Here is a 27,754-nt window from a genome sequence, read left to right as displayed (position 1 = left end):
GAGAGTGAGACCATGAGTATTAAGCGACTTGCCCAAGGTAACAGACCAAGACTCAAACCCACTACACAACACACAATAAATAATGGGCTGTGGCCAAGGAGCCCATGGCAGACGGAATGTAGACCGCTCAGAAGGAGGCAAAGGTGAGGGAGAGCTGGCAGTTCATGAGCGCAGCTGGGTGGGGTTGGAGGCTGGCAAACGTCTGCTAGCAGAGAGCACAATGCTGTCGCAGCAGAACTCAGTCCTACAGTTGGCCAGAAGCTTGGGAAAGACAGTACATGGTGCACTGCTGGGCACCTGCCTATGCCTCAAACGTATCATAGTGCTGTTAGCAGCAGCAAAGACAGAGTGATAAGAAGACAGTGTTTACACAGCCAAGACAGGGGACCAGGACCCATGACAGTCCTAGACCTTAAACCCTCAAAGTAAGACAACATGAACAATAAAATCGGCAAATCAGTTGTATCGCGTACTGAGTGCCTACTCTGCCTCTCTGTAGGCACCAGAGATGGGTATGAAACAGAATTCCTCTCCTGCTTAAGGCTATCCCAAAAGTTCAGGGGTGGCAAAACTGAGATATCAGAATTGGATTATTTCAAGACTGAAAGAAACCTGAAAGAGAGATCGTTTCAGTTAATACTACAGATAAGGAAACTAAAGCCCATGAATTTGCCGAAGAAATAGATGAAATAGACTAAGACATTGATATGAGATCTACTTTAGTCAATGACTTTTACACCAATCCTTCTCACTAGTCAGGGGGCCATTTCCCAACAACTATCATGCTTCTTACCGTTTGGCTTTCAGCACATGTAGGACAGCTCTCAAAAACAGCTCATCAAATTCAACCTGTAGTTTCTCCACGGAGTAGGGCTGCAGGGCCAATCCCAAGCCTTGATTGTGGCTCACGTACTGTGCCCAATGGTCACTCACATAACCAAGGGTCATCCTGAGCATGAGGAAAGACAATATAGCACCTTTCATTAATGTACTCAATATGGGCACCTTTATATTACATTTGAAGCATCAATTTATTCAATACGTATTTACTGAACACCTACTATCTTCTACGTTCTGAAGGGAATTCAATGGGGAAAAACCCTACCCTCATGGAGCTTCTATTTAGTGGAGGGCAAACAGACAATAAACAAAATAAAGTACAATATATAGTCTGTCACACAAAATATATAAGTGACATTGAGAAAAACAAGAGAAGGGAATAAAGTTTCTCTGGAGTTGGTGAGAGGAGAGGCCATTGTAAGGGGTTTGGCTGGAGTAGGAAAGGCCCACTGAGGAGGGTCATGTGAGCGAAGACCAGAAGTCGTCAGACCGGTATCTAAGAGAAGGGCATCCAGGTAGAAGAAACAGCCAGTGGGAAGGCTCCAAGGTGTTCAGTATGTTGGAGGAAAAGCAAGGCAGCCAGGGTGGTAAAGCAAGGTAAGAGAGGGGGAGATCAGCTGGAGAAGAAATCACAAGTGACAGGGAACCAGACCATGCAGGCCCTTAGGCCACTGTGCAGACTGTGGCTTTCACTCTGAATGTGACTGGGAGCAGTAGGGTCAGGAGCAGGAAGAGACATGAAGTGACTTGCTATTTACAGGAAACACTGGCTGATGTGAGAATAAGCTAGGGGGCAGGCAGCAAGAGCAAAAGCAGGAAGATAACTCAGGAGGCTACTGTGATAATTAGGGAGAAAGAACAAAGAATGAACTAGGATGGCAGCAGTGAAGGTGGCGAGAAGAAGTGGATTCTGGAAACGGCATGTTTCACTGATTCAAAAGAATGCACCTCTTTCACACTTTAATCTCTGCAATTGGAATATATGTTAAAATTGACAACGTGCCATAACATGGCAGCATTTTTTATTCTTTGTGGCACACAAATGCATCTTCAGAATAGGTGGTATCTTAGATTTGATAAAGATGGTGTTTCAAAGGTAGAGATGACAGAATTGGCTGTTAGATTGGATGTGGGGTATAAGAGAGGAAAGTCAGGGATGACACTAGGTGTTCTGGCCCGAGCAACCAGAAGAATAAAGCTGCCACTTACTGACATTGGGAGGAGCAGTTTGGGAGGCGGGAAGAGTGAGTTCACTTTGGGAACATTAAATTGCAATGTTCGTGAGTCATCCAAGTGGAGGTGCTGAGTTAGTAGCTTATGAGAGAGGTATGGGCTGGAAATATAACTCTGAGAATTGTAATGGTTACTGAGATGATATTTAAAGACATGAGAATGGGGGAGATCCAAAGAAGCAACTTCAGATAAAGTGAAGAGGTCCAGGCACTGAGCCCTGAGGCACTCCAACACTAAGAAGTTCGGGAGGTGAGAACGAAACAACCAAGGGGGCAGAAAATGAATAACCAGGGAAATAGAGGAGAAACCAGGCAAATGTGGTATCCTGGAAACCAAGTAAAGGAAAAATTTTTTGAGGAGAAAGTGATGAAGTATGAGAAAGGCTGCCATGTGAACTATGTGAAAGATGTAAAGCAGGATGAAGACTTAGAATTGGCCACTGAATTAGTAGCACAAAGTTCATTAGCAACTTTCATTCTTAAGAGCTGTCTGGATAGTGCTGGGGGGAAAATCTGATTGTGGAGAGCTCAAGTGCAAATGGAGAGAAAAAACCGGAACCAAAAGATGACCCAAGGAGAGTGAACTTGCAGAAAACTGTTCTACAAGCGGAAAGTATGAGAAGAATCTGTGATAGATACAAAGAGAAGTAAGCAGATGGAAAACAAAGAAAGAATAATCAGGGGCCAGCCCTGCGGCTGAGTGGTTAAGTTCACGCGCACCACTTTGGCGGCCCAGGACTTCACTGCTTCAGATCCTGGGCACGGACATGGCACTGCTCATCAGGCCATGCTGAGGCGGTGTCCCACATAGCACAACCAGAAGGACCTACAACTAGAATACACAACTATGTACTGGGGGGCTTTGGGGAGAAGAAGGAGAAAAAAAAAGATTGGCAGCAGATGTTAGCTCAGGTGCTAATCTTTAAAAGAAAAGAATTATATTTACCAAGCAGAATCAGAAAATGAATGTCTGAACTTCTGATAATAGATAGGCTTTTAGCTTCTAAGAAATTACTCTCCAAGTTACCAGCCATCCCTCCTCCCATCATCTCATTTTCATTACCTTCTACCGAAGGCTTTCTCTAGACCTCAAAAGTAACCCCCAGCCTTTCAGGGCATCCTGTAATCATTTACCTGGCTTTATAAAGCTGATGAATATACATCTAAAATAAGTTAATAAAAATCAATTTTGTTTTGGAAACAACAGTGAGGAGGAGGAGAAGTTTTGCAGTTTTTTGGAGGAAAGGGACGTTGGAAGAAATAATAACATATTTATATTCTGTAGGGAATGACCAGTAAAGACACAAAAATCGATGATGCAGAAAAGAGAATATAAAATTAATTCAACAAAAAGCAGCACAAATTCTCAAAATGTATTCATACCTGATAATAAAAACATAAACCCACTTCTCACTCAAATAAATGATAATGCTTTCTCAGCTCAAATACAGTAGCCACTGAAGTCTTCACAGCTTTCTTTAAATGGTATTTAACAGAAATTAGAATAAGAATAAGTAAGACAGAAAACAAGGAAACAATGATACAAAGAGCTATTGCCAATTTGCCATAACTAAGAGACAATTTCCAGGCAAACGCTATGAGAAAGAAGAAAAGAGAGAGCAAAGGAAGGGGAAAGAGCCTGGTTTTTCCTTGACCAAGTTCAGTTTCTCTGGCCAAGTTCAACCCAGCAGCTGCTCTGAGGATCCCGACTCCAAGAACAATTACCATCTAGCAAATGAGTTAAATTTGAGATAATTAGCCAAATACTCTGACTGGAAGCATTTACAGAATTCCCATCTGTTAGATGGTGAAAAACAAAATTCTTACTTTTACGATAAATAAGAACTGAAATATACACCAAAATGTCCATCATCCCAGTCATGCAGTATCTGTGTCCGACCAGGGTGAAAACAAGTAGAAATAGATGTACCAACAGCTGTATTACCTGATCATGTAACCAATTCGCTTCACAAACTGCCTATAGCGTGCTCTATTAAAGGTTTCTAACCCCACAGCCAGAAGTTCCACTAATGAGTTAGCAAAGGCAAAAATTTTCATCATCTCCTGAGGTCTTGTTGTTTCAGGTAAATAATCGCCTAGAAGTTAATCAGAAAAAAGGAAAAAATTACAATTACAACAGGAAAACACTGAAGGATACAGGTGGCAATACCTCAATGAGGAACAAAGCCAAGGTGAAGAACTAACAATCCCCATGGCTCTGGCTCCTATGTCAACATGAAACGGGAAACCTGAGACAGAGCACAAAATTAAAACAATTTATGAAAGCTGGGCAATGTCAAGCTAGTGAGCCTTTTTGCATTTAAGCACTCAGCAGGAAATTACAAGCACAAGAAAAAGGAAGGAAGCCTCATCAAGGTGTGATGCAATCATCTCTCTAGAATGGCCAGGTACAGGGGAACCTGAATCAGCAGCCTGCACTAGTTGTCTTTTTTATTTTTCACTTGAGGAAAATTAGCCCTTAGCTAACATCTGTGCCAATCTTTCTCTATTTTGTATGTGGGTCACTGCCACAGCATAGCTGACAAGTGGTGTAGGTCCGTACCTGGGATACAAACCTGCAAACCCTGGCCACCAAAGCAGGGCACGCCAAAGTCAATCACTATGCCATGGGGCCAGCCTCACAAGTCATAAGTCTTCATGCTGAGATCCCTGTGTTTGGGCTTGCCATCAACCATTTTACATAAGACAAAAGAAATTAGTCTAGGGGCCAGCCCTGTGGTGCAGTAGTTAAATTCACATGCTCCACTTCAGTGGCCCAGGGTTTGCAGGTCTGGATCCTGGGTGCAGACCTACACAATGTTCATTAAGCCATGCTGTGGCAGTGTCCCACATACAAAAAGTAGAGGAAGATTGGTACAGACATTAGCTCAGTGACAATCTTCCTCAAGCAAAAAGAGGAAGACTGGCAAAGATGCTAGCTCAGGGCCAATCTTCCTCACCAAAAAAAGAAAAGAAACGAAAAAGAAATTAGTCTACCTTTTGCTTTAAACCCAAGAAGATATTGAAAGAGTTCATGAAACGGAAACTGTGATAAAAGGACAACCAAGTCATCTTCATCAAGGAGAATCCAACTGGTCTCAGGGTCTTCATCCTAAGGGAAAAGATGCAAAATCATGTCAGCTGATTTGACCAGATCACACTATGGTCTACAGTTACAGGAAGTAAATTATCACAGGTCTCAGTGGTACATATGTGGTATTCTCATGAGTCTCACGGACTTCTCTTCCAGGACAGAGATTTATAGCATCAGTTCCATAGATGGACTGTAAATCCCCTGAAAATACAAGCACAATTTTATGTGTATCTGGGTTATGTCTATTCTTCGGTGGCTGAAACTGTTATCATTAAATTTCCACCTCAAAAAAGCTTAAAAAAAAATGCCTATGGAGTGCGTATCCTACTATAAAGCTCAGTGGTTTGACAACAACAATTAAAGAACCACATACTAGAGTCCAAGTTATTTTAGCTACTAGTCTCTTGTCCCCAAGTCAAGGTCTACCGTAGCACTCAACTGACTTATCAAGAAGCAATTAGCAAATATACTTCAATAAAAAAGTAAATTAAAAATTTTAAGAAGCAATTAGCATTTGCTATGGATAACAGAAGTTGTGCTATCAATTAGTGCTGCTGAAAGCAGGATAAAAATAACAATGGTCATACACAGGGATTATAGAGGGGAAATCTTCGCATTTTTTGGTTTGATACAGAGCACTGAAGTCATCTTAGAAACCAAATTGATTTGTGTCCTAACATATACTACATTCAGAAGGGAAGGCCTTCTAAAAACATAAAACTACCCAGAGATCTTGAAGAATATATCACCTCAATTTCAACAAGGGATTAATGTAATTCATTCACGATTTCCTTAACACACTCATTTTTACCCTCTAACATTCCTAAATGGCTAACAAGAGCCTCAGAAACTCTACTTAGAGGAGTAGTTCTCAACTCTGGCTGTACATGGGAATCACCAGGGAGGGTTTTAAACATGTGGATGTCTGAGTGTGGGCCTGGGCAAGGTTTTTAAATTGCCCAGGTGGTTCTAACACACATCTAGAGTCAAGCTACCACTCACGTGGCTAATGGAGAGAGCCTTCCTCCTCGTGGCCTTTTCTGAGTCAACAGCACTCTCAATATTCTCATCCACTCCCCAAGTTCTTGAAATCACTCAACATTTAATGAGTGCTACCCAGGAGCCAGGCACCACTGCAGAGTCCTTAATCATTACCTGTCTCCAGGATTAAATGCAGAAAACATACCAGAAAAAAGACCTCTCTCTCAGGAAAGATCACTCTTGGAAAAAAAAAAAAAAAAAAAAACACCCTGCTCTACTACAATCTTTAAAAGCGCAAATAGCACCAGCTCCCAAGAAGCTCTCCTTAGTATGACTGTTCAGTCTCTAGCAAAGATGTCTGCGTGTCCCCATCACTGACCACCATCTCACCACCTCTTGCAAATCCAGGAAGAGTAAAGTAAGTGTGATGGGGCTCCCCATTCCTGAATGAGCATGTGGTTAAACACACAGACATGATCCCCACAGCTGACCCGGCTGTCATTCTGACAACTGTCCACGGCAAACTTTCAACTTCTTTTAAAGAGAAGGAGTTTTAGTAAATCCGGTCCCTGGCCATCCTGGACAAGAATATCAAATCCGAACTTGGACCATAAAAAAGCATTAGGACTGATAACTAGCCAGAGGAAAAATTCTTTACAAACACACTAACCATGTGTACAGCAGAAAGAAAAATCAACAAGTGTTATCTCGAGAAATTGGACTTTGATCATTAAATTCTCACCAAAGGCAGAGAACCATCTTCTACCTTTCAAATGAGAAGATCTGGATAAGGAGTTTGTATGAGCCAAGGGAGAACCCTGGAAAGCTCCCGCTCTTTATGACACAGACTCAGGGGAGAGCTCAAGCCCAGGACTGTTACTACATAAAAGAAAATCCTGAAATAAATTTTACACAATATGAAAATGTTCCCAGGTTCAAATTCTCCCAGCTGAACAGGAAGATATTCTGGGGAAGGGCAGCAGCACAGCACACTGGCCCAGAGCACAGGCTCCAGAGGCTCCTTCACTCCCCTGCACCTCAGATTCCTCAACTGTAAAATGGGGATCACATCAGTATTTGACTCATGGGGTTGTTGAGAGAATTAAATGAGATAATATGTGAAAAGTACTTAGAACAATACTTGGCACAAAAATATGAATCAAATAATGCAGACACGACAAGTTACCTCTTCTCCTCCCTCATCCACTAGTGTCCACGTCCCAGACGCAGGTCCCGAGGAGGACGGCTTCCGCTCACTGGGCTTCATGTGGCACAGGAACTCTGCTCGATTTCTAAAGGACAAGGGAAATCACTCCAATCACCTAACCAGAGAAAGCCGGCATGGCTGCATTCTGGATCATCTACTCACCCTGAGGAAGAGTCAGGCATCGATCCAATCTTCAAACGGTTTAAATTAGTAAACAAGAAACAAGAACCATAAAATCCAAGGGGACTAACACCTCGCTCATTTTGCTGTAGAGACCCCGACTATTCTGAATTAGTCATGTGAGTAACTGCAGAAAAGCAGTTACACTAGCACAGCTCTGCGCACAGCGGGACATCAACATGCACGCAGGGATTGCTGTAGCACCTTCACTCCAACCAGGCTTACAAAGTGCTGCCAGGCAGACGACTTTAGGAAACATACTTCAGTGAATAAAAAAGGATAATCCACACGTAATGCAGAAGCTTGTTTAGGGCAAAAAAGTACATCCAAATGCAAAAACATTAAGTCAAATTTATCTACCACGTGTAGGCGCAGCCCCTGTATCTAGGCAGTAAGAGAGAGGAATTGGGGAATTTTGCCAGCCAGGATTCACAAAGTGGTAGCTGGATCTGATGAGCAGGCGTAACCAGAGAAGTTTCCCCTCTTAGACCACAGGCCGGTTCTCAGGCCCCTTTTGAGTCCTCTCTGGCCTGACCCTGAAAATTCACCCATTCCTTCCTTTAACCAGGAACTTTCTTCCAGGACTTCCAGCTCTGTGGCTCTAGTGCTGCCCTTTCAGCTCCAATCCTGAAGCTGCAAACGTCCACTGGTATCTGTCACTTGTACATGTCCACTTGTATGCCTCAGTGACCTCAAACTCTCCTCCTTACAAAACAGCTCTCCTTTCTGTCTTTTCGGTCTGTTAGGGCTGCCAATACTCTCAGTCACTCAGACTCAGGCATCTACAGAGTTACGTCCAAACCACTCCTTTCCCACACTTGCCTTACTTAGTCAGCACTTAATCCTTTCCTCGGAGGATGACCTTCAGGTTCCCCTCTCTCTCTTTCCCACCACCATTACCCCAATTCAGGCTTGGAGGCAGACAAGCTTTCCAGGACGGAGAGCAGGTGGTAGTAATACTGTTCAAGGTCACCTAGACACAGACTCTGCCTTCTCCCCCACTTAATGATGCACCCTCTTGACAATGAGTTGGGTTTCAGAGCCAGGAGAGCGAGATGTCTATAACCGTAATTCAATTAAGCAGAAGCATATCTTCTTCTGCCTCCAGTCCGTCCTAGCCTTCCTTAAAAACAACTTTACCCTTAGAAAAAGGAACCCTCATACACTGCTGGTGGGAATGCAAACTTGTGCAGCCACTATGGAAAACAGTATGGAGATTCCTCAAAAAATTAAAAATAGAACTACCATACGATCCAGCCATGCCACTACTGGGTATTTATCCAAAGAGCTTGAAGTCAGCAATCCCGAAAGTCCTATGCACCCCAATGTTTATTGCAGCACTGTTTACAACAGCCAAGACGTGGAAGCAACCTAAGTGTCCAGCAACAGACGAATGGATAAAGAAGTTGTGGTATATATATACAATGGAATACCACTCAGCTGCAAAACAGAACAAAATCATCCCATTTGCAACAACATGGATGGACCTTGAGGGAATTATGTTAAGTGAAATAAGCCAGTTAGAGAAGGTTAATCTCTGTATGACTCCACTCATATGAGGAATTTAAAAATGTGGACAAAGAGAACAGATTAATGGCTACCAGGGGAAAGGTGGGGTGGGGGGTGGGCACAAAGGGTGAAGTGGTGCACCTACAACATGACTGACAAACATTAATGTACAATTGAAATTTCACAAGATTGTAACCTATCAATAACTCAATAAAAAAAAAAAAAACAAAAAAAAAAAAACAAAAAAAAAACAACTTTACCCTTATTCAAAAACCCTCAAGTGCTACAAAGGCCAGACCATATCAAATCTAGATCCCTCTGTCTTAACATCAAGGCCTTGTATAATTGAACTCACCTTGGTTATTCATCTTCATTACTATCTCCCACACACCCTTTCACTCCAGCCAAGCTGCTCTCCTACCTGTCCTCTACACAGCTATCCTTACTGTACTTTGGGCCACTGCTCACTCCACTCCCCCCCCCACCTACATGTCCCTCCCTACTCCTTCTCTCCTACAGAAATCCTATCCTTTCTTCAAATCCAGCTCATCCACTTGGAACCCTGACTACTGCACCCTACTCTCTTTAATCTCTTCATTTCTAGTGCATCAATCATAGTTCACAGAATAGCACTTAAATCTCTGGGGTTTTTTCCCTCTGCCACTAAATCTCTTCTTCTAAAGAACAGATGACCTTTTTCGTCTCCCCATGACCTCTCACAGTAACATATGACAGGAGAGGCAAACCCACTAAAAAGGAGGACCCAAAAAACATTAGTGGTTTACACATAAGCAGTTAATAGGGTCACTTTGGGATGAAGGGTATCAAACCCAAAGAAAATGTGCAATGTTAAACTCTGGAATGCTCACACCTCCCTTAGCAGTTCTTCGGATGTGGGCAGTTTAGGAAGCCAATCCTTCTGTAGAAAGAAGCATTTCAGTTTATATTTCACAAAGCCATTCCACACTTACTTGACAGGAGACATTAGCAGGGCAAGGGACTGCATGAAATGAAAGACCCCCGAGGAGTTGTTCAACACTTTGATCTGAAATCAGAAAAGGAAAAGGCATACTGTAGAAAACCAACAACCCAAGTATCCATAATCTTAGTCTACCAGCATTCTGACAAAGAGAGCTGCTATGAAAACGAAGATGGAACTGGCACCTAATCCACAAGAATGAGAACACAGCTCATGGGTTACCTGCTTGACTCAGCCGCACTCAAAGAGCAGAAGTAGCTGAGCATTTTACATCAATTACCTGTAACAATATGGGACGAGGGACAATACCACTATTTTAACCCAAAGATTAAAAAAACTTTCTTCTACCTAAAAAGATTCAAACTTCTTCCCACCAAAAATACTAAAGAAAAGGTAAGGTAGAGAAGTTGAACTTGGCATACACTTGGCTTCTAGCCATCTGACTGGTTGCTATGAGTAACAAACAACCCAAAGGCAAGCAGCAGAGAAGAGAATCTATAACTTGGATGTTGATTATGAGGGTTGATCACAGACCCAGATCTCTGCCAGAATTAAAGAACTCTGAGATGCTGGTGGTTTCTGTTTTACCTGTACCAACTGTGGTGTGAGGTGGACGAATTTAGGAAGCTGTGTTGAGTATTACAGAAAAAAGTCCTAGCAAGCCTTCCTGCACAGAAATTTTATAGAATTAAATACTACTGAACCTACCAAGCCAGACTACAACTGAACTTCTGCAATTCTATCTTAATTTCATCAATTACGGGTGGCCCAAGAAGTTTCAGCTTAAAAACTCCTACAGTATATACTAGATATATTTTAAGAATTTTATTTTATTTTATTGTGAGGAGTTTGGCCTTGAGCTAACATCTGTTGCCAATCTTCCTCTTTTTTTTTTTCCTCTCCCCAAAGTCCCAGTACATAGTTGTATATGCTAATTGTAGGTCACTCTAGTTCCTCTATATGGGATGCCGCCACACCACAGCCTGATGAGTGGTGGGTAGGTCCATGCCCAGGATCCAAACCGGTGAACTCTGGGCTGCCAAAGCAGAGCACGCGAATTTAACCACTCGGCCACAGGGCCAGCCCCAAGAATTTTCTTTTAAATATCAATATTTTCTAAGTAGTTTATTTTTTTTCCAAAAGCAATTTCTTCAGGAAAAGTGTTTAACAAAATCTCTCTCATCCCCCTCAAAATCAGAAGGCAATTAATCATACCTGGATGAAAGGAACAGCCCATTTACTAACGCCAGCTGGGCATCGGAGAATATGGTTTAGAAGGAAGAGGTGATCTCCAGGACAGCCAACTCTTTGTAACACTGATACCTGAATGGCAAAGGACATATGGTTTCACTATTTAAAAAGAAGAAAAATGTATCTAGGGGTCTAGTAAAGTCACTTAGCCAATGTTTAAATACATGAATCTTTCAAAAGAATAACCAGACATAAGATATACTATTGACAGGCTGAGTGTCCACCACAGCAGCACACAGAGGCCTATGAATCTATGAGTACTATGATAAAAATAGAATAAGTAGTTTCTCTGCAAAGCCTATTTTTATTATCTGACAAATCACAAATCACTAACATTCTGAGCCATATGTGAATAGATATAAGTCAAGTAGTTTAATCTAGTCTCGGTCTGTAACAGTTTCTCAAATCCAAATAAGTATGTTTGGAACCTCACCCCATAGTTAAGAACTCCAGTATGAACCTAAAAAAGCACCCAAGTCAGCCCCAGTGAGAAACCACCAAGAAACAGAAAACTCTCCCTCTGTAACACATCCAACATCTTTCCTAAGTTTCCCAAGTCCTGATATCTTTCTTTTTCCCTAACATTCTTTCTAAAAGCACAACTAAATGGAACATTAAACATAAGATGATAAAAAGAAATGATATGGAAAATTTTCAGACCAGATACCTATATTCTGAATACACATCTAGTCTTAAATTTAGCATGCTTCCCACATTTCCATTTCTTCCTAAACTGAAGGCCTGAGATTATTTAGCTTAAAGTTTATCAAAGAGAAAAATACTTTGCGCTTAATAGTGCACTAGGTAAGTGTAACTTATTTCCATGTGTCATGATCAAAGAAAATGTCACCAATTAACACATTAAATGAAATAGCTGATGAAGCTGTTAAAAAAACAAACTATAATGAAACAAGAGATAACTCTTAAATTAACAGGGAAATAAAAGAAAGACTACTGTGTCTATTTCTGTTCCCTTACCAATTTCTGTAGCCAGAGCAGAATGTCATCGTGGAACTGAGTATCTTCATTAACTCTCCTGGTGAACATGAACAAGACACTAACACATTCCTTCAGCTGACAAAGGTCAGAGGGAATGCTTTCAGTCTGTTTAGAAGCTACAAATTAAAGAGAGGATTAAATGAGTCCCACATAAATGGTGTTTTGGGGAGAATTTTTAGTGTCTCCACTTAAAACAAACAATCTCTTCAAACTTTTAGTTCAGATAAAAATCCAAGGAGAAAAGTTGCATCAAAATATCTGAATTTCTACTATATGTAAACCAAAAACGTATTTAATTTTGTGAAGTATTTCAAAGCAAGAGAAAATTAACCTCATGAAAATTTATTTTTTACTTAGAAATATGCAGATCTCTAGGCTAGCCCCAGCTCTTTGATTAGTTATGAAAACAATGAGCGGGGAAGGATTTTTGACTTTAAATGATGAAAATATCTCTCTCAGAAATAAAAATTGCATAGTTCCATTAGCATAATTAATACTTAACACATCATACAGTAAAGACTAATTTCTTAAAACCCCAAATAAGATGAAAAATTCAGAACATTATAGATTCTCTGATGAAAATTAAGTAAAACAGCCCAACAAACTGGACAAGCAAAAATAAAGTACAAGAGACAGAGGATGAAAAAGCATTCTGAGTATTTTGTATCTGAGTACTTTGATTTACAATCAAAAACTGTATTTGGGGGCCAGCCCGGTGGCACAGTGGTTAAGTTTGCATGTTGTGCTTTGGCAGCCCGGGATTTGCCAGTTCGGATCCTGGGTGCAGACCTATGCACTGCTTGTCAAGCCATGCTGTGGCAGGCGTCCCACATATAAAGTAGAGGAAGATGGGCATGAATGCTAGCTCAGGGCCAGTCTTCCTCAGCAAAAAGAGGAAGATTGGGCAGCAGATGATAGCTCAGGGCTAATCTTCCTCAAAAAAAAAAAAACACAACTGTATGTGGACTCAACTTGGTAACAAGCACATTAGGACAGTAATTAGGACAGTAAGGGACATTAATGATAAAAAGCAAGCTCTTTGGCTTCCTAGAGAAGCAGAGAATGAATGGCAGCCTTGGGAAACGGAGACTTGGCACAGCTCCCAAGAAATGTTATTAACGCAGATCTCAATCCTATATTAGGGGAGGCAAGGTAACAGAGTAACCACAAACAGTCCCTTATAATACCAATTAGTACACAGTCATTCGACTAGATTGTACCACTCATCCTTTGCTCATTTCAGAACAGAAGAGTGAGACTCTCATTACTTACATACCTTGGCCTTGCTGATGAATTGCTAAAGATCTCAGAACAGCCGAACTATTGAGTAATGCATAGATGTAAGACTCCACTTGCAACCTCGAGAGCACAGAAGTGTAAGAATGCAGAGCCAGGGTCTGGTGGAGGTGCTCCGATTTGGCATCAAATAGCTTCTTTAGCTCCCCCAGTGCATTTTCATTCATCTCTACTCTTTGGTAGCGATGATAGCCTGAAACTTTCACTTGATCTGCACAGATACCCTAGTGTTGGACAAAAGCGTAAAATTTGAAAGCAGTTACTCTTTGCACCTGGAATAATCAGGCAGCAGGTATACGAGGTGTAGGCTTCAGTACCATCTTCAAAGAGTCTATGAATGACAGTGAGGGGACAATACTACCACACAGAGAACAATAAAGGAATATATAATCAGGCGCCAAGGAGTATAAAGGCAATCACTAATGCACCACAAGTTCAGAGAAGAGAAATTATGGGAAGTAGGTGGGGAAAGGCGTAAAAAAAATAGAACTCATCCCTAAGACTCTCATGATTGGATGATCTTACCTTCTACTTTATAAACATGGAAATCAATGGGATATCCCCACAACTTCAAGAGACCTCAAAAGATCTCCATACCTACCCTCATCATTCTTTGTGATTCTGCTCAAACAAAAGAAACCTCTCTCCTTTCCAATACTAACACATCCAGCTGTGTTCTTGATTCTATCCTCTCTTTTTCAGTATTTTCAAATGTTTCCCTCTCCACAGACTCCTTTCTATCTACAAAGAGAAATACACAGATCTCCCAATGAATGAGGATGAGGAGTGAGGGAAATCACGTGTTTCTCCTTGATATCTCCTCCAGCTTCCCTTCACTGCCAAACTTGTCAAGAATGGCAACCCTCCCACATCACTATGAAATGACTTTCCTGATGCTCACCTTGGCCCTCACAGGGTCACATCTTATTGCTTTCCCTAGTACATGACCTCTTGACCTTGTTCCATGGATCATCCTCTCCTTGACCCTTTCTATCCATTGGATGTTCCTGGCACTATGCCCAAGGTCACAAGCTAAATGGTCCATGGGCTGAATTTGACCTGGAGACATGACTTGTTTGGCCTCTATTGTGTGTGCGTGTTTGTGTGTGCATTTAGTTGCCAACATTTACAAATCAAGATCCCCCACATAAAAATCCAGATTTCTAGCTTCTCCCGGAAAATTATAAGACGTGGCAATGCTGAATCAACACAACCTCACAGCAACAATCAGCCAGAATGCAGGAACAGCTGCCCCCACTGGAGCAGGCATGAGTTTACCCAATAACCATCATCCCCCTCGGCCTGCTTCTGCTTGGCCCCGTGGGCACCTGACTTTGTGATTCCTGTACTGTAGCACCCTGGGCTAAGACAGGGTCAGTGTGGGTATAAGAAGCAGACTCCAGACCTCAATGGCATCACAGAAACAGCAACTCCACTGCAAATTCCCCAGGTTCCGGAACGCTTTACAGAACACTGGTCAATATACCTGTACAGACAACTGTTCCTCCTTAAAGTGCCAAAGGCGACTTTTAGCATTTTGGCAATCAGACGTTAGAGCAAGTAGCTCAGCTTCAGCCAACAGCAACTGCTTCCTACACCGTGAGTAGTTCAAAAGCAACTCATAGAATTCATGCCTGTCCTGATGAGCCATGCTGTCAAATTCTTCCAAATATGACTCAACGTTTTCTAGCCATGAACCAGGCTCAAAGGTTTTTAGCTGTTCTTTAGTAAATGGTACCAGTTCTGGTTGAGAGGGGAGCTCCGGATAGAGTCGCTCATTACGAAGCAAGGGTTTCACGGCCACCAAAGCTGGTACTTCTCCAGCAATTTCAGCTGGCAACTGGGGATACAGTTTTTTCACTCTAGGTGGCTGAAAAATGTCTTTGGCTTCACAAGAACTCTGCAAGCCAACACTCTGTAGCACCTCTGAAGAAAGACTCAAGGCTTGTTTGCCTTCTTTCCTACTCTGAGTTTCTATGACTTGTACATTTTCTATTTCCTGCTGAGTATAAGAAAAACTAGATTGCAGTGTGCTTTCAGAAGATCCACATTGTACCAATTTATTTTTCTCTAATTCTGTAAAGTTCTTGGGGGTTTCTACTTTGCTTCCAACACTGTCTCCAGGATCGACCTTCAGCTTGACAGCATTGTCCTCAACACAGGCTCTGGTCTCCTCCTCTTCCTTTAGGGTCTCTGTGTTACAAGTCAGGGACCCTTCATTGCTTATAGTTAAGGAGGTGAGTGGTATATCAAACATTTCACTCTCATTTTGTCCACTGGCATCATGTGGGAGCTGGGAATCAGTTAACACCTTCAGATTGTCTCCTTTGAATTCACAAGCTGGAGTGGGGATTTCCAGCTCTCTGGAGGGTTTTGGAAGGGAGACTTCATCAGACTCTTCCCTCCGAAGGGCTTCATATTTCTTCTTTTCCTAAAAACAAGATTTATAACGTGAAATAACTTATAATAATAACTGATGCTTTCAATGTGAGGAAATTTTTAAATTGCATACAAAATCTAAATTTTATCATTTAATAAATGGAATCTAAATTCATTTCATAAGCAATGTGTTTCATATTTTGTATTGAATTTTCAGTAAGTTGAATTTGGAAGATTCACTAGTCTAAGTCCAACCAAAAAACACATCAAAGTAAGCAGCAAACTATGATTAAAGAATGGAGGAGGAGAGCGGGCCCCCGTGGCCCAGCGGTTAAGTGCGCACGTTCCGCTTCGGCAGCCCAGGGTTCGCTGGTTCGGATCCTGGGTGCAGACATGGCACCGCTTGGCAAGCCATGCTGTGGTAGGCGTCCCACATATAAAGTAAAGGAAGATGGGCACAGATGTTAACTCAGGGCCAGCCTTCCTCAGAAAAAAAGAGGATTGGCAGCAGAGGTTAGCTCAGGGCTAATCTTCCTCAAAAAAAAAGAATCACAACGAGATACCATGTCGCATCCACTAGGATGATATTTTTTTTATATACTGTACATAATTTTTATTTATTCATATTTTTTGGCTTTTTTCTCTTTTTTTTATTGAGGTAGGATGACTATTTATAGTCAGATAATAAGTGATTATAAGGATGTAGGAAAATCAGAACCCTCATAATTGCTGGTGGGAATGTAATATGATGCAGCCACTACGAAAAACAGTTTGGCAGTTCCTAACTGTGGTGATGGTTGCATAACCCCATGATCATACTAAAAACCACTGGATTATACACTTTAAATAGGTGGATTGTATAGTGTATGAATTATATCTCAATAAAGCTCTTAAAAACAAAGATGAGATACACTGCTGGTGGGAATGCAAACTGGTATAGCCACTATGGAAAACAGTATGGAGATTTCTCAAAATATTAAAAATAGAACTACCATATGACCCAGCTATCCCACTACCGGGTATTTATCCAAAGAACTTGAAATCAACAATTCAAAGAGACTTATGCACCCCTATGTTCAGTGCCGCATTATTCACAGGAGCCAAGATGTGGAAGGAACCTAAGTGCCCACTGCCTGATGGACAGATAAAGAAGAGGTGGTATATATATGCAATGGAATACTACTCAGCCATTAAAAAGACAAAACTGTCCCATGTGCAACAACATGGATGGACTGTGAGGGTATGATGTTAAGTGAAATAAGCCAAAGAAACACAAACACTGCATGATTTCACTCATATGTGGAAGAGAAACAAACACATGAACAAAGAGAACAGATTAGTTGTTGGGGGATGGGCATAAGGGGTAATGAGGCACATATATATGGTGACTGACAAATAATAATGTATACCTGAAACTTCATAATGTTATAAACTATTATGACCTCAATAAAATAGTTTTTAAAAATAATACAAATAAATTTAAAAAGATGAGAGATTTTTAAAATTTAGTGAGTTGAGAAATGAACGAAAAGTAAGCAAGTAAAGCCGGGACTGTGGAATAGAGGAAGAAGATTTTCACTTCTTTTTCTGTGAGCTGTAAGGGACCTCGGGGGGTATTACATGCTAACTGGAAGAGAAGACTGCCTGCTAGAAGCAGACACAGCAAACAGCCACGCCTCCTCCAGCCCACAGGCCGCCCCAAGCCTCCCTTTCCAGCCTGATCCCCAGACAGTGTTTACCCTCCTTTTGACCCATCTTGCCCCACTGCAACCCCACCTCATCGCTTCCTTTCTCCTCACTCCAGGATTGCCCTTGTAATTTCAAATTCTTCCCAAAATGAAGTCGCCAGCTGCTACTCCCAAACTTCCCTGCCCACTTCCAACAGAACTACATTCCTGGGAATAATCATAACCATATTAATAGCAACAGATAACATGGTTAGATAATCAATTAACGAATTTTTTTAAACTTCCTAGCCCCTCCCAGAACACAGAAGCCTTTGTTATTTTCCCTGGGGGCAGAACTCAGTGCTTCTCTGGGTTTCAAAGGTGAAGCCAAAGAAAACTCTACCTGTGACCTGTGGCTGTTGGGAAGTTAGGTCCAAAGAGGATTAACCTAGGAGTTGCCCCAGGGAAGGAGGGAGGGAGGAGGGAGAAGCTAGTGCTTTGATCCAAATGGACTAGCCAGACCTGGGAAGGCAAGCTAGAGGGAAGGATGGACAATTGCGAGATGCACAACTGTTTGAGCAGGTGGCCTGACCCTGCCCCCTCAAAGATCCCGGGATAGGAGCAGGACTTCTGCGATGCATTTGTGGAGGGAAAGGGGATTTGCTGAGATCACCACCAACGCCATGGCCTCAGGAGCAGGGGTGAGCTCCCCGCGGCTCACTTCACTTCCGCAGAGCATAGAACAGGGGAACAGGCCCTGAGTGGCATCCGAGCCTCCAGCCTCTGCCCCACCACCAATTCATCCCAAACACTGTTTTAAGATGTCTCCCTAAAACACTGCTCTAAACACCACAAAAACAGTCACAGCTCTCCACTTAATGCAAGACTGACTCTCAACTCTGGCATTCAGGGCCTTTAATGACTCAGTTCCAATCCTGTCCCCAGGCAAAATCTTCAATGACCACACCAACCCTTCCGCACATGCTTTAGTCTAAACTCCTGCAATACGTCCTTGTGGCCCTGGTCACAGGCTACCACATATGGTTATTTATCTTTATGTTGTCTCCCCCTCAAATAGACCACAAGCATCTTAAGGCCAAGGACGGTAGCTTATGTCTTTGAATCTGATCTGCCTCTGATTTTTGACACTGTGTTCAATGACTGTTTCTTAAGACAATACTGATAACCTATAATTCACAAGAATTTATTAAGTACCAACTGTGTGCTGAGCTCTGTGCTATGTACTAGAATTCTAACATGAAGAAATTATTGAATTATCCAACAATATTTATACTTACCATGTGCTCTAGCACATTCAGAAGTTTATTTTTATACGCCCCTCAGAAATCAGAGGGAATATCCAATGAATTCAGAGGAAACAAATTTTATGCCAAAATCTGAATCTATTCTTACACTTAAAATACAAAATTTTATTTAAAAATAAAAAGAAAACCAGCTGCCAATTACTTTGCCTACTTCAGTTAACTAGAGATAAAGCTATATGAGAACATATTATCCATATAATGACAACAGCTCACAAAATAAAATTCAAACAGAACTCCATGCATATCGAGTTGTAACCGCGGGCCCTCCAGGACCAGTTCAACTGAGACCATCTCTTATTAATAGAGTGATTAAGAACTGTCTTTCAGAAAATGTGCAAAGTCACACAGCCAGAACATGTGCAGAAGAAGAAATCTTGACCTGAAATTGATGAGGATCAAGGCTGCCCCAGGAAGAGAAGCCCAAGGCGTCCTGGCCTACATACCGATCTATAGCATCCTCTGGGAAGCACAGGACATCCTGACCTGATTCAACCTGACTTGTAACCAAAGTTATACGACCACCCGATAACCAGACCCCACATACAGTGATACCATTTTAATGATTTTTTTCATGATCTTTCCTTTGTCTTGTAAAGAAATAACTCACATACCTATGCCTTATAAATTTAGCCCTACCCTCAACCCATTACAGCTCTTTACTGCCCATGGGTCCTGTCCCCATGCTGCAGCTCTTTACTGCTCATGGGTCCTGTCCCCATGCTACTCTATGCTAGTCTCTGAATAAAAGAGCACTACTACCAGACCTTGAGAGTCCAAGAAATCTTTCTTTCAACTCCTCGGCTCGCCGAGCCCGCATTAAAATGATCATGGAACCAAAGATCTGGAATCAAAAGACCAGGACACAAACAGAACTTGAAAGTCAGACTCCTATCAGAAGCAAGGAGCCTCACATTCAGGAAGATCCAATGTTAAAATTCCTTCCCCAGTGCATTATAAATGTTTAGAACCCTATCATAAAAGTTTAGAACCTCATCATGAACGTGTAGAACCCTGTCATAAACATTTAACACCTTACCATAAATGCCTGAAGCCCAACAATCAAAACCTGTGCCACCAGCGTTTCCACGTGCCAGCCTGTTCTCCCTAACCTCTTAAATTTCGCCCCAAATCCTGAATCGGGAAGACAGATCTGAGGGCACAGGCCCCCTATCTCCCTGCAGGTCAATCTCACAGAATAAAGCTGATCTCTCTTCCCAAAGGCTGATGCCATAACTAATCGGCCGTTTATGCACACAGGGCGAGAGAATCCCAATTTTGCGCAGTAACAATGTCATGTGTGCAAAAATTAGTACTTACATAATTTTATTTTAAGCAAAAGACATGTTTCTTACAGCTAAAAATGGCCAACAGATTAAGAAAAATCTCTATTTCTTTAATTTTGATCTCCATATGTTACATACAGGTAGAAAATCAATGTTAAAACAATTCCACAGGAGAAAAAATAATCAAGAAATTATACAGCAATGGAAGCGCTGTTACTAAACATGGAAAAACACACTTAACTATACATTGCAGTATAGTTACACATACTGGAGTATATATGCCCTGGAGTGTTGGTGCACACATGGGAAAAAACCTAAAGAACACACGACAAACTGCTACCAACAGTTATCTCCAGGAGACGGAATTCAGGGCATTTCATTTCTGGGTTGTACATTTCTGTGTGTGTGTGTGTACAATCATACACACACACTTTTTTTAAAGCAATGAGCACTTTTGAAAGCAAAAAAAAATAAAGTTTTTTTAAGTTCTGGAAAACAAATGGAATGGACCTGGAGGGTATTATGCTAAGCAAAATAAGCCAGATGGAGAAAGACAAACACCAGATGATTTCATAACATGTGACAGATAAACATACACATGGACAAAGAGAACAGCTGAATGGTTACCGGGTGAAAAGGGCTGGGGGTGGGCACAGCAGGTGAAGGGGAGCCCTTACATGGTGACAGACAAGTAATAACATATAACTAAAATCTCACAATGTTGTAAACTATTATGAACTCAATTTTAAAAAATAGGAGAAAAAAATAATGATGAGCTGCTTCTTCATGAATGATGAAGGTTCAATTTTATACATTTTGTAGACTACTTTCATGAGATTACTTTAAAGGCAGGGTCTGTTTATCATTAACGTCTGAATCCACACCACTCTGCACAATGCCTGGCACAGAAGAGATAAAAAGGGCTTGGACACAGGAGTCCAATGATCAGACCAAGAGCTCTCAGGCCAATTTCATCAGCTCTCCTTGGGATATACAAGAACGCTATACAAGTAAAGGGGCTTTGAGGGAGGCATGGGGTTTATATATTTTGCTATGAACACATCTCCTCTTGGTTGTCACTTCTTTCATGTTGCTCTTAACAACCTTACTTCATATATCAGCAGCATTTGCATGCTTGATCTCTTCCTACTCCTTCATACACTTTTTTCATTCAGCTTCTAGGACCCTACACTCTCATTAAGGGCACTGGGAACACACGATTTTCACATATTGAGGTAAATGGGGTAACTATTCAAGTTCAAAACTGATTAGGCTTGAACCAACAAGCCTGACTTACAGCCTATCAAACATACCTTGTACATCTGCTGAACCAGTAAAGAATGCACTTGAATGCACACTTCCCCTCCTACGCCCTCTTGTTAACTCCCAGATAAGCCCCTTTCCTGACATCACAGTCATGTTGACCTGCTAATTTGCAACTAAACACCTCTTTGAAATTTTGATGAAATGCATCCTGGGTGTGTTTAATATATGCTCTTTGTTCTAAAAGGATATACAACTGTACTGAAACCCATGCTTCTCCGGAAAGCCTTCTAAGGCTTTCCTGGGTTATAATCCTCACTCTGGCTCATAAAAAACTCACCCAATTCTGATTTATAGGTTAGTTGTGAATTATCTGCATTGACATACCGCACTGGTCGCTCCTCACACTCCTTTGCTGGTTACTCCCTTCTCCGCAAACTCACAGAATTAGAGTGCCCCTGGGTTCTGTTCTTGTGACCTTTTTATATTACACTCATTCCCAAAGTGACCTAATTCAGTCTCTGGCTTTAAATAACTATCTATATGCTAACTACTCCCATATCTTAACCTCCAGCCTGAAGCTCTCTTCCAAACTCTAGATTCACACATTCAACCCTACTCTGCATCTCCATTTGAACGTCATTTATTTCCAAATTAGCATATTCAAAACTGAACTCCTAATCTGCCCCCAAAACCTGTTCTACCTACCGCCTTCCCCATCTCAGTCATCCCTGACTGTTTTCTCTCACAGCCCACATCCACACCATCAGCGAACCTTAGCTCTACCTTCAGAAACTCCCCAGACTTAAGTGCTTCTCATCACCTTTGCTCTACAATTCTGATCCAAGCCACCACCAGCTCTTGCCTGGATTACTGCAACAGTCTTATGTGATCTCTCTGCTCCTACTCTTGGCTCATTACAGTCTGTTCTCAACAAAGCAAGCACATAACTCAGATCATACCTCTCCTCTGTGCAAACCTTGAGGGGACTCCATATTTCACCCAAAGTCCTTACAATGACCTACGACACCCTATGTGACCTGGCCCTGTCTGACCCTTTCCGATTTCATTCCAACTATTCCACGCTCACTCTACCCTCACCATACTGCCTCCCTGCAGTTCCTAGGACAAGACAGGCATGCCACTGCCTTAGGGCCTTTGTCCCAACTCCTCCCTCTGCCTGGCACACTTTCCTCCCAACATCCACATGGCTAACTCCCTCACCTCTTTCATGTCTTTACTTAAATGTTACTTTCAATAAGGATTACCCTGACCATCTATTTAAAATTGCAACCCATCCTAACCATTCACCAGTACTCCCCAAATCCTTAACCTGTTCTTTTTCTTTTTACCATAGCACTTATTATCTTTTAACATACTACGTATTTTATTTATTTTTTATGGGTTTTGTTTGTTTGTTTGTCTGTCTTCTCCTCCTAGAACATAAGCTCCATTAAGGCCATTTGTTTTTTCCTGTTATTTCCCAAATGCCTACGTCAGGTTCTGGAACATTGTAGGTGATCAATGAGTATTTGCTCAACAAACGAATGGATCTTGGGAGGCACAAAAGGACCTAAATAATAATACACAGCATCCCCCAAATTCACTCCTATAACCACTCAAGGGAGGGAAAGATGAAGAGGTCAAAATCATCTAGGCCAAGCAGCAAGAGGGGATGGAGATTTAAAGGTCTTTCTGTTTCTGTCATCAGCTTTCTGGAACACATCTCAGTCTATCCTTAGCAATTACTATACGCTCTTACTATTAATGACGTGTTGGCATTTAGAATTTAATATTAACTATAAAAAAAACTTTCCATGACTATAACTACACTGCTTCTTCAGAGTAAGTCCAAATCTAAAAATCTACTGTCCTTAATACATCATCTACCAAGATCAACAAAGTCAGGGTCCTCCAATGCAGGGCATATTTTAGCAGAAAATGATACTAAAAGAATGAAAACAGGGGCTGGCCCTGTGGCCAAGTGGTTAAGTTTGTGCACTCTGCTGCAGGTGGCCCAGTGTTTCATTGGTTCGAATCCTGGGCGCGGACATGGCACTGCTCAGCAAACCACGCTGAGGCAGCATCCCACATACCACAACTAGAAGAACCCACAACGAAGAATATACAACTATGTACTGGGGGGATTTGGGGAGAAAAAGGAAAAAATAAAATCTTTAAAAAAAAAAAAAATGAAAACATTTTCACGACTAGCTCTTAGATATCATGCGATGAGCACCAGTTAATCACAAACTGACACAATATGAGGTCATCTACCGTATAATTAACACTGAGGAACATAGGTCAGCTGCTGGGCCACAAGCCACCTAAACTACCTAAAGACAACAGCACACAACACTACTCACTTCCAATACTCACTTCCTGAACTGGGCCTTGGAACTTCTTTACAGCTCCGTAAAGAGTTGCCAAATTATATCACAGATGATAAAGGTTTTGTTAAGGTAGGACTTCATAATCAATGCCAAACCACAGCCAGCACTAAGAAATGCATCTATTTACTCTAAAAGAAGAATTTATTCTCTAGATTGACAAGTATGAGGGCCTCACTGGTATTCTGGACTTTTTCCGTTCATTTTCTCATACTACTCAGAGGAAATTTACTATAAACTTACTATACATTTTCTCTGAGTAACAAAGCTTGGAAATATTCTTCAATTGTGGTATTTATTCCTTCACCCAACAAACATTGCCAAGTGCCTCCAAAGGCTGTGAAGGGTCCTGGGAACAAGAGAGGTCCCTCCCTCACTGAGTTTAGAGTCTAAGGATGAAGAGAGATGTTGACAAAGTAACTACATGTGAGATGAGTGACACAGGGATGCAGAGGGCTACTGGCAGGTGGGCGGGGCAGTCTCATGAGAGTGATGAGGGAAAGCTTTTCTATGGAAGTGCTGTTTAAGCAGAGACCTTATGAATGAGCAGCAGTTAGCTACATGAAGAGGGACAGGAACAGGTGTCTAGGCAGAGAAAACAGCACATGCAAAGGCCCTGAAGCAGGAAGGAATATGGTTCCGAATCAAAAGAGATGGTAGAGATAGACCTGAGGCTGAGAAGAAAGACAAACTAGATCACTTAAGGCCCTGAGTCCATGCTAAGGACTTTGGACTCCATCCTCTGGGCAACAGGAAGCCTTTGAAAGGTTTTAAGAAGGATAGCAATCAGTTTTGTTTCTGTTTATAAAAACATCAATCCATCTTTACTTTAAAGAATGGACAGCAAGAATGAATTTGGAGAGGGCAGTTTAGCAGAAATCCAAGAAATCGTTCTTGGAGGATGGTGGTAATTAGGATGAAGAGAAATGGGCAGAACCAAAAGAATATTTAGGAAATACAAATGGCAAGACTTAGTGACTGAACAGATTTGGAGGGTGAGAAAAAGTATGTGTCAAGGACTTCTGGTTTGACCAAATACCTCTAGAATGAAGACCTCTTCAAAAATTTTAACAGATAAAAAAAATAAATAAATGTATGTTTGCGTAGGACAGTTGCCTGAAATGTGTCAATAAAATGAGCACTTGGTTTTTCATTATAAATTTAAAAGTTTGATTTTTTTATTTTAGAAACATCTTCTAAACAAAGCAACTTGACAGAGAATCCTCTAAACGGAACATATTAAGTATTTATAACATTCTATCCATAAACAGGCACATACAGATATATGAAACAGCTATTAAAACTACTGGATTGAGAATAAAGATTTTTGGCTTTAACTTGATTTCTCTACCAACTGCATGACTTTCAGCTTATCACTTCATTTCTCTAGGCTTTAGTTTCATCATTCATTTGAAAATAAAAAACTCGAGATTAAGAATTAAGATTCTGCTCTCTACAGACTGGCATTTACATGTTATACACTACTGTAGTCCCCGTTCAGGGCCCCTAGGCATGGCTGATCAATGGCTTTTTTCCTCTTCCTCTGCCTAGACAGTTCTTCACCAGCCCAACAGAATGCAAAATTACTTCTCTTAAAACTGTTTCTGAAATTAGGTAGCAAAATGGCTTTCTCTCCAAAGAAGAACCCCTCACAGACCTGGGTACACTGATGTGCATGACTCCACTACAGCCTTTTAAAAAGGTATCATAATGAAAGGGATGCACATGAGTCATTTACAGCTTATTAAATATGGTAATTTGAACACTCACTTCCTGTTAAAACCTTGTCTCCATGAAACTATCAGATTTTGGTATCATTTTTAAGTTACACCTTCTCTGGAACATCACCCACTTGTAGGAAAAGAAATCTCCTGTACTTGTAATCCCACCTCCTTACTTCTTTAATGTAAATTCAGTTTCAGAAAAGCCAAAATTATCCAGGTCCAGCCATCCAGGGGTAGCATTTAATCTATTCACTGTAAAATAAATGTCATTTCAGAGAATATACAGGAACAAAATGAAAACCCAGACTGCACCTAAAAACAAAACAAACCAACATAGGAAACCCAGAAAATTTAAATCCGTCTCTACTGTGTGAGTCCCGCCCTGGTTTGATTTCTGGACACTCGCACCCCATGATAAACGATCAGGACGATGAGAAATAAACAGCAGCAGCACTAATATCACCTTGAATTTTAAAAGTGAAGAGGCACTTCACTACAGTCTACCTTCTAACTATCGCTATCTACGAAGCTCTGCCAAAAGATACATTCTCCGCGTGGAGGAGAGGTCCCTTCCCTCTTTCTGCATGAGAGGGACTGGGAGAAAAGAAACAAGACTCAAAGATGAAGCTGGGAAGAGGAAATCTGCTCCACGGCAGGAATGCAAACCCAGGTGAGGAAAGTCAAGAAGGGAGGAGAAAAGGAAGAGCCCAGTGAGGTCAGAGGAGAAAAAAGAACAAGATGGGCTCCTGACAAAGTCTGTTGGGGGAACGTGGAGGAGGAATAGAGGAACAGAACTGGTGTCACTGCGCGGTGGGATCAAAGAACTGGGAAGCGGGGGGCAGAGGACAAGAAGGGTCAGGGGATGGGTAGAGCTGGCTGGAGGGGCCAACGAGAGAAAAAGGGAGACAGAGCGCACCCGGCCCGGCCTCGGGAGGGGTTGGGGTGGGGTACCCTTACCTTGGTTTTAGTCCGGCTGGCCTTGGCCTTGGCCCGGCGCGGGGGCTTCACCGCCTCGGCCATAGACCCTGCGGCGGAACAGTCGCCGTTTGTTTTTGTCAGAATCCTGAGCGTCCCACAACCTGCCCAGTTCCGGCCTCCGGAGTGTCACATGATCGGGTCTCCACCACTCCTGGAGAAGGGGAGGCAACTCGGGGCCTCTACGGGCCGCAACGTAGGACAAACCACTCAGGGAGGCCATCTCCCTGGAGGATGGTGGCCCCGCCCACTTACGCCAGGCCCCACCCCCTGGCCGGGGCGCGCGGGGCCTCCAGGCTTCGCCCGGCGCACCGATTCCACCTGATCGGAGCAGTGACGCTCCGGTGACTGGTCCCGTCCGTCTCTCGGGCCCTATGAGCCGAGCTCAGTCTGGATCCCGGGTGAGCTCGCTCGCGTCACCCACCTTGGCTTGAAGGTCCGGGGAGAGGTGCTTGTCAATCTTGTTTTGACCTTTAGATAACCAGACTCAGGCAGTTAGCCTAAATCTGCTTTGGCTCAAGGAGAAAACTTGATGTCCTTCGAGATGTGCGCTTCGGTTTCCTCTTTTGTAAAGGAGGATGATGATACTGGCCTTTTCGAGTGTAATGAAGATTAAATGGGCTATTCCTGAAAGGTGGCTGGTAGCGGCAGGCATGTCCATACTATCATTACTATACAGATTCCCAGGCAGGAAAGAGACAGCTGCCCCGAAAAGGGCAGACAACAAAGCAGTAAGACAAGTAAGACCCATAAAAGTATTCTTAGTACGGATTTTACACACCTTGCTTCATTTAAAACTTCTAGATGTGAAAAAGTTACTCCCATCTCCCTTTCCCAGCTCTTCAGTTTCTTTTTCCCAAAGCACTGAGTTATGTCTTAAAATGCTGTGTAATTCACTTTTGTGTTTGTATCTTTCAACCCGCCTAGAATGTAAGATCGTCAAGGGCAGCTTCTTTGTTTTATTACCTGAGGCCTCCCAAGGGCTTCTAGAACACCGGCCAGGACTTAGTAGCTACTCAATAAATATTTGATTAATCGAATGAACGAATGTGAGTTGTTTTGTCTGATGACGGGGTAAGATGGTTGAGATGACATGTATGAGAGGGAAAAAAAGACTATCTACTCACTGGTAGCATAACTCACCATGAAAAATCAAGGAATATGGCATGAGAGATGGAAA

At 42.0% G+C, this 27,754-nt stretch overlaps 1 protein-coding gene across 2 annotated transcripts in view; it reads right to left on the bottom strand.

The window, feature by feature from the left end:
• EPG5 (ectopic P-granules 5 autophagy tethering factor) overlaps positions 1-26,668 on the bottom strand; it is a 108,737-nt gene extending 82,069 nt beyond the window's left edge. For both annotated transcript variants that reach the window (XM_046671552.1, XM_046671553.1), the window contains exons 1-10: positions 26,557-26,668; positions 15,055-15,999; positions 13,549-13,792; positions 12,252-12,388; positions 11,238-11,345; positions 10,015-10,088; positions 7,334-7,439; positions 5,070-5,184; positions 4,018-4,168; positions 794-949 (exon numbers count right to left, since the gene is read on the bottom strand). In XM_046671552.1, the coding sequence (XP_046527508.1) occupies positions 794-949; positions 4,018-4,168; positions 5,070-5,184; positions 7,334-7,439; positions 10,015-10,088; positions 11,238-11,345; positions 12,252-12,388; positions 13,549-13,792; positions 15,055-15,999; positions 26,557-26,619 (2,099 nt within the window). In that variant the 5' untranslated portion in view covers positions 26,620-26,668. The remainder of the gene's footprint in view (positions 1-793; positions 950-4,017; positions 4,169-5,069; positions 5,185-7,333; positions 7,440-10,014; positions 10,089-11,237; positions 11,346-12,251; positions 12,389-13,548; positions 13,793-15,054; positions 16,000-26,556) is intronic.
• Between the last annotated feature and the right edge of the window lie 1,086 nt (positions 26,669-27,754).

The sequence above is a fragment of the Equus quagga genome, chromosome 9 (assembly GCF_021613505.1).
Source record: "Equus quagga isolate Etosha38 chromosome 9, UCLA_HA_Equagga_1.0, whole genome shotgun sequence".
NCBI classification, from domain to species: Eukaryota; Metazoa; Chordata; class Mammalia; order Perissodactyla; family Equidae; genus Equus; species Equus quagga.
This window is presented reverse-complemented; position numbering and strand designations above follow the sequence as displayed.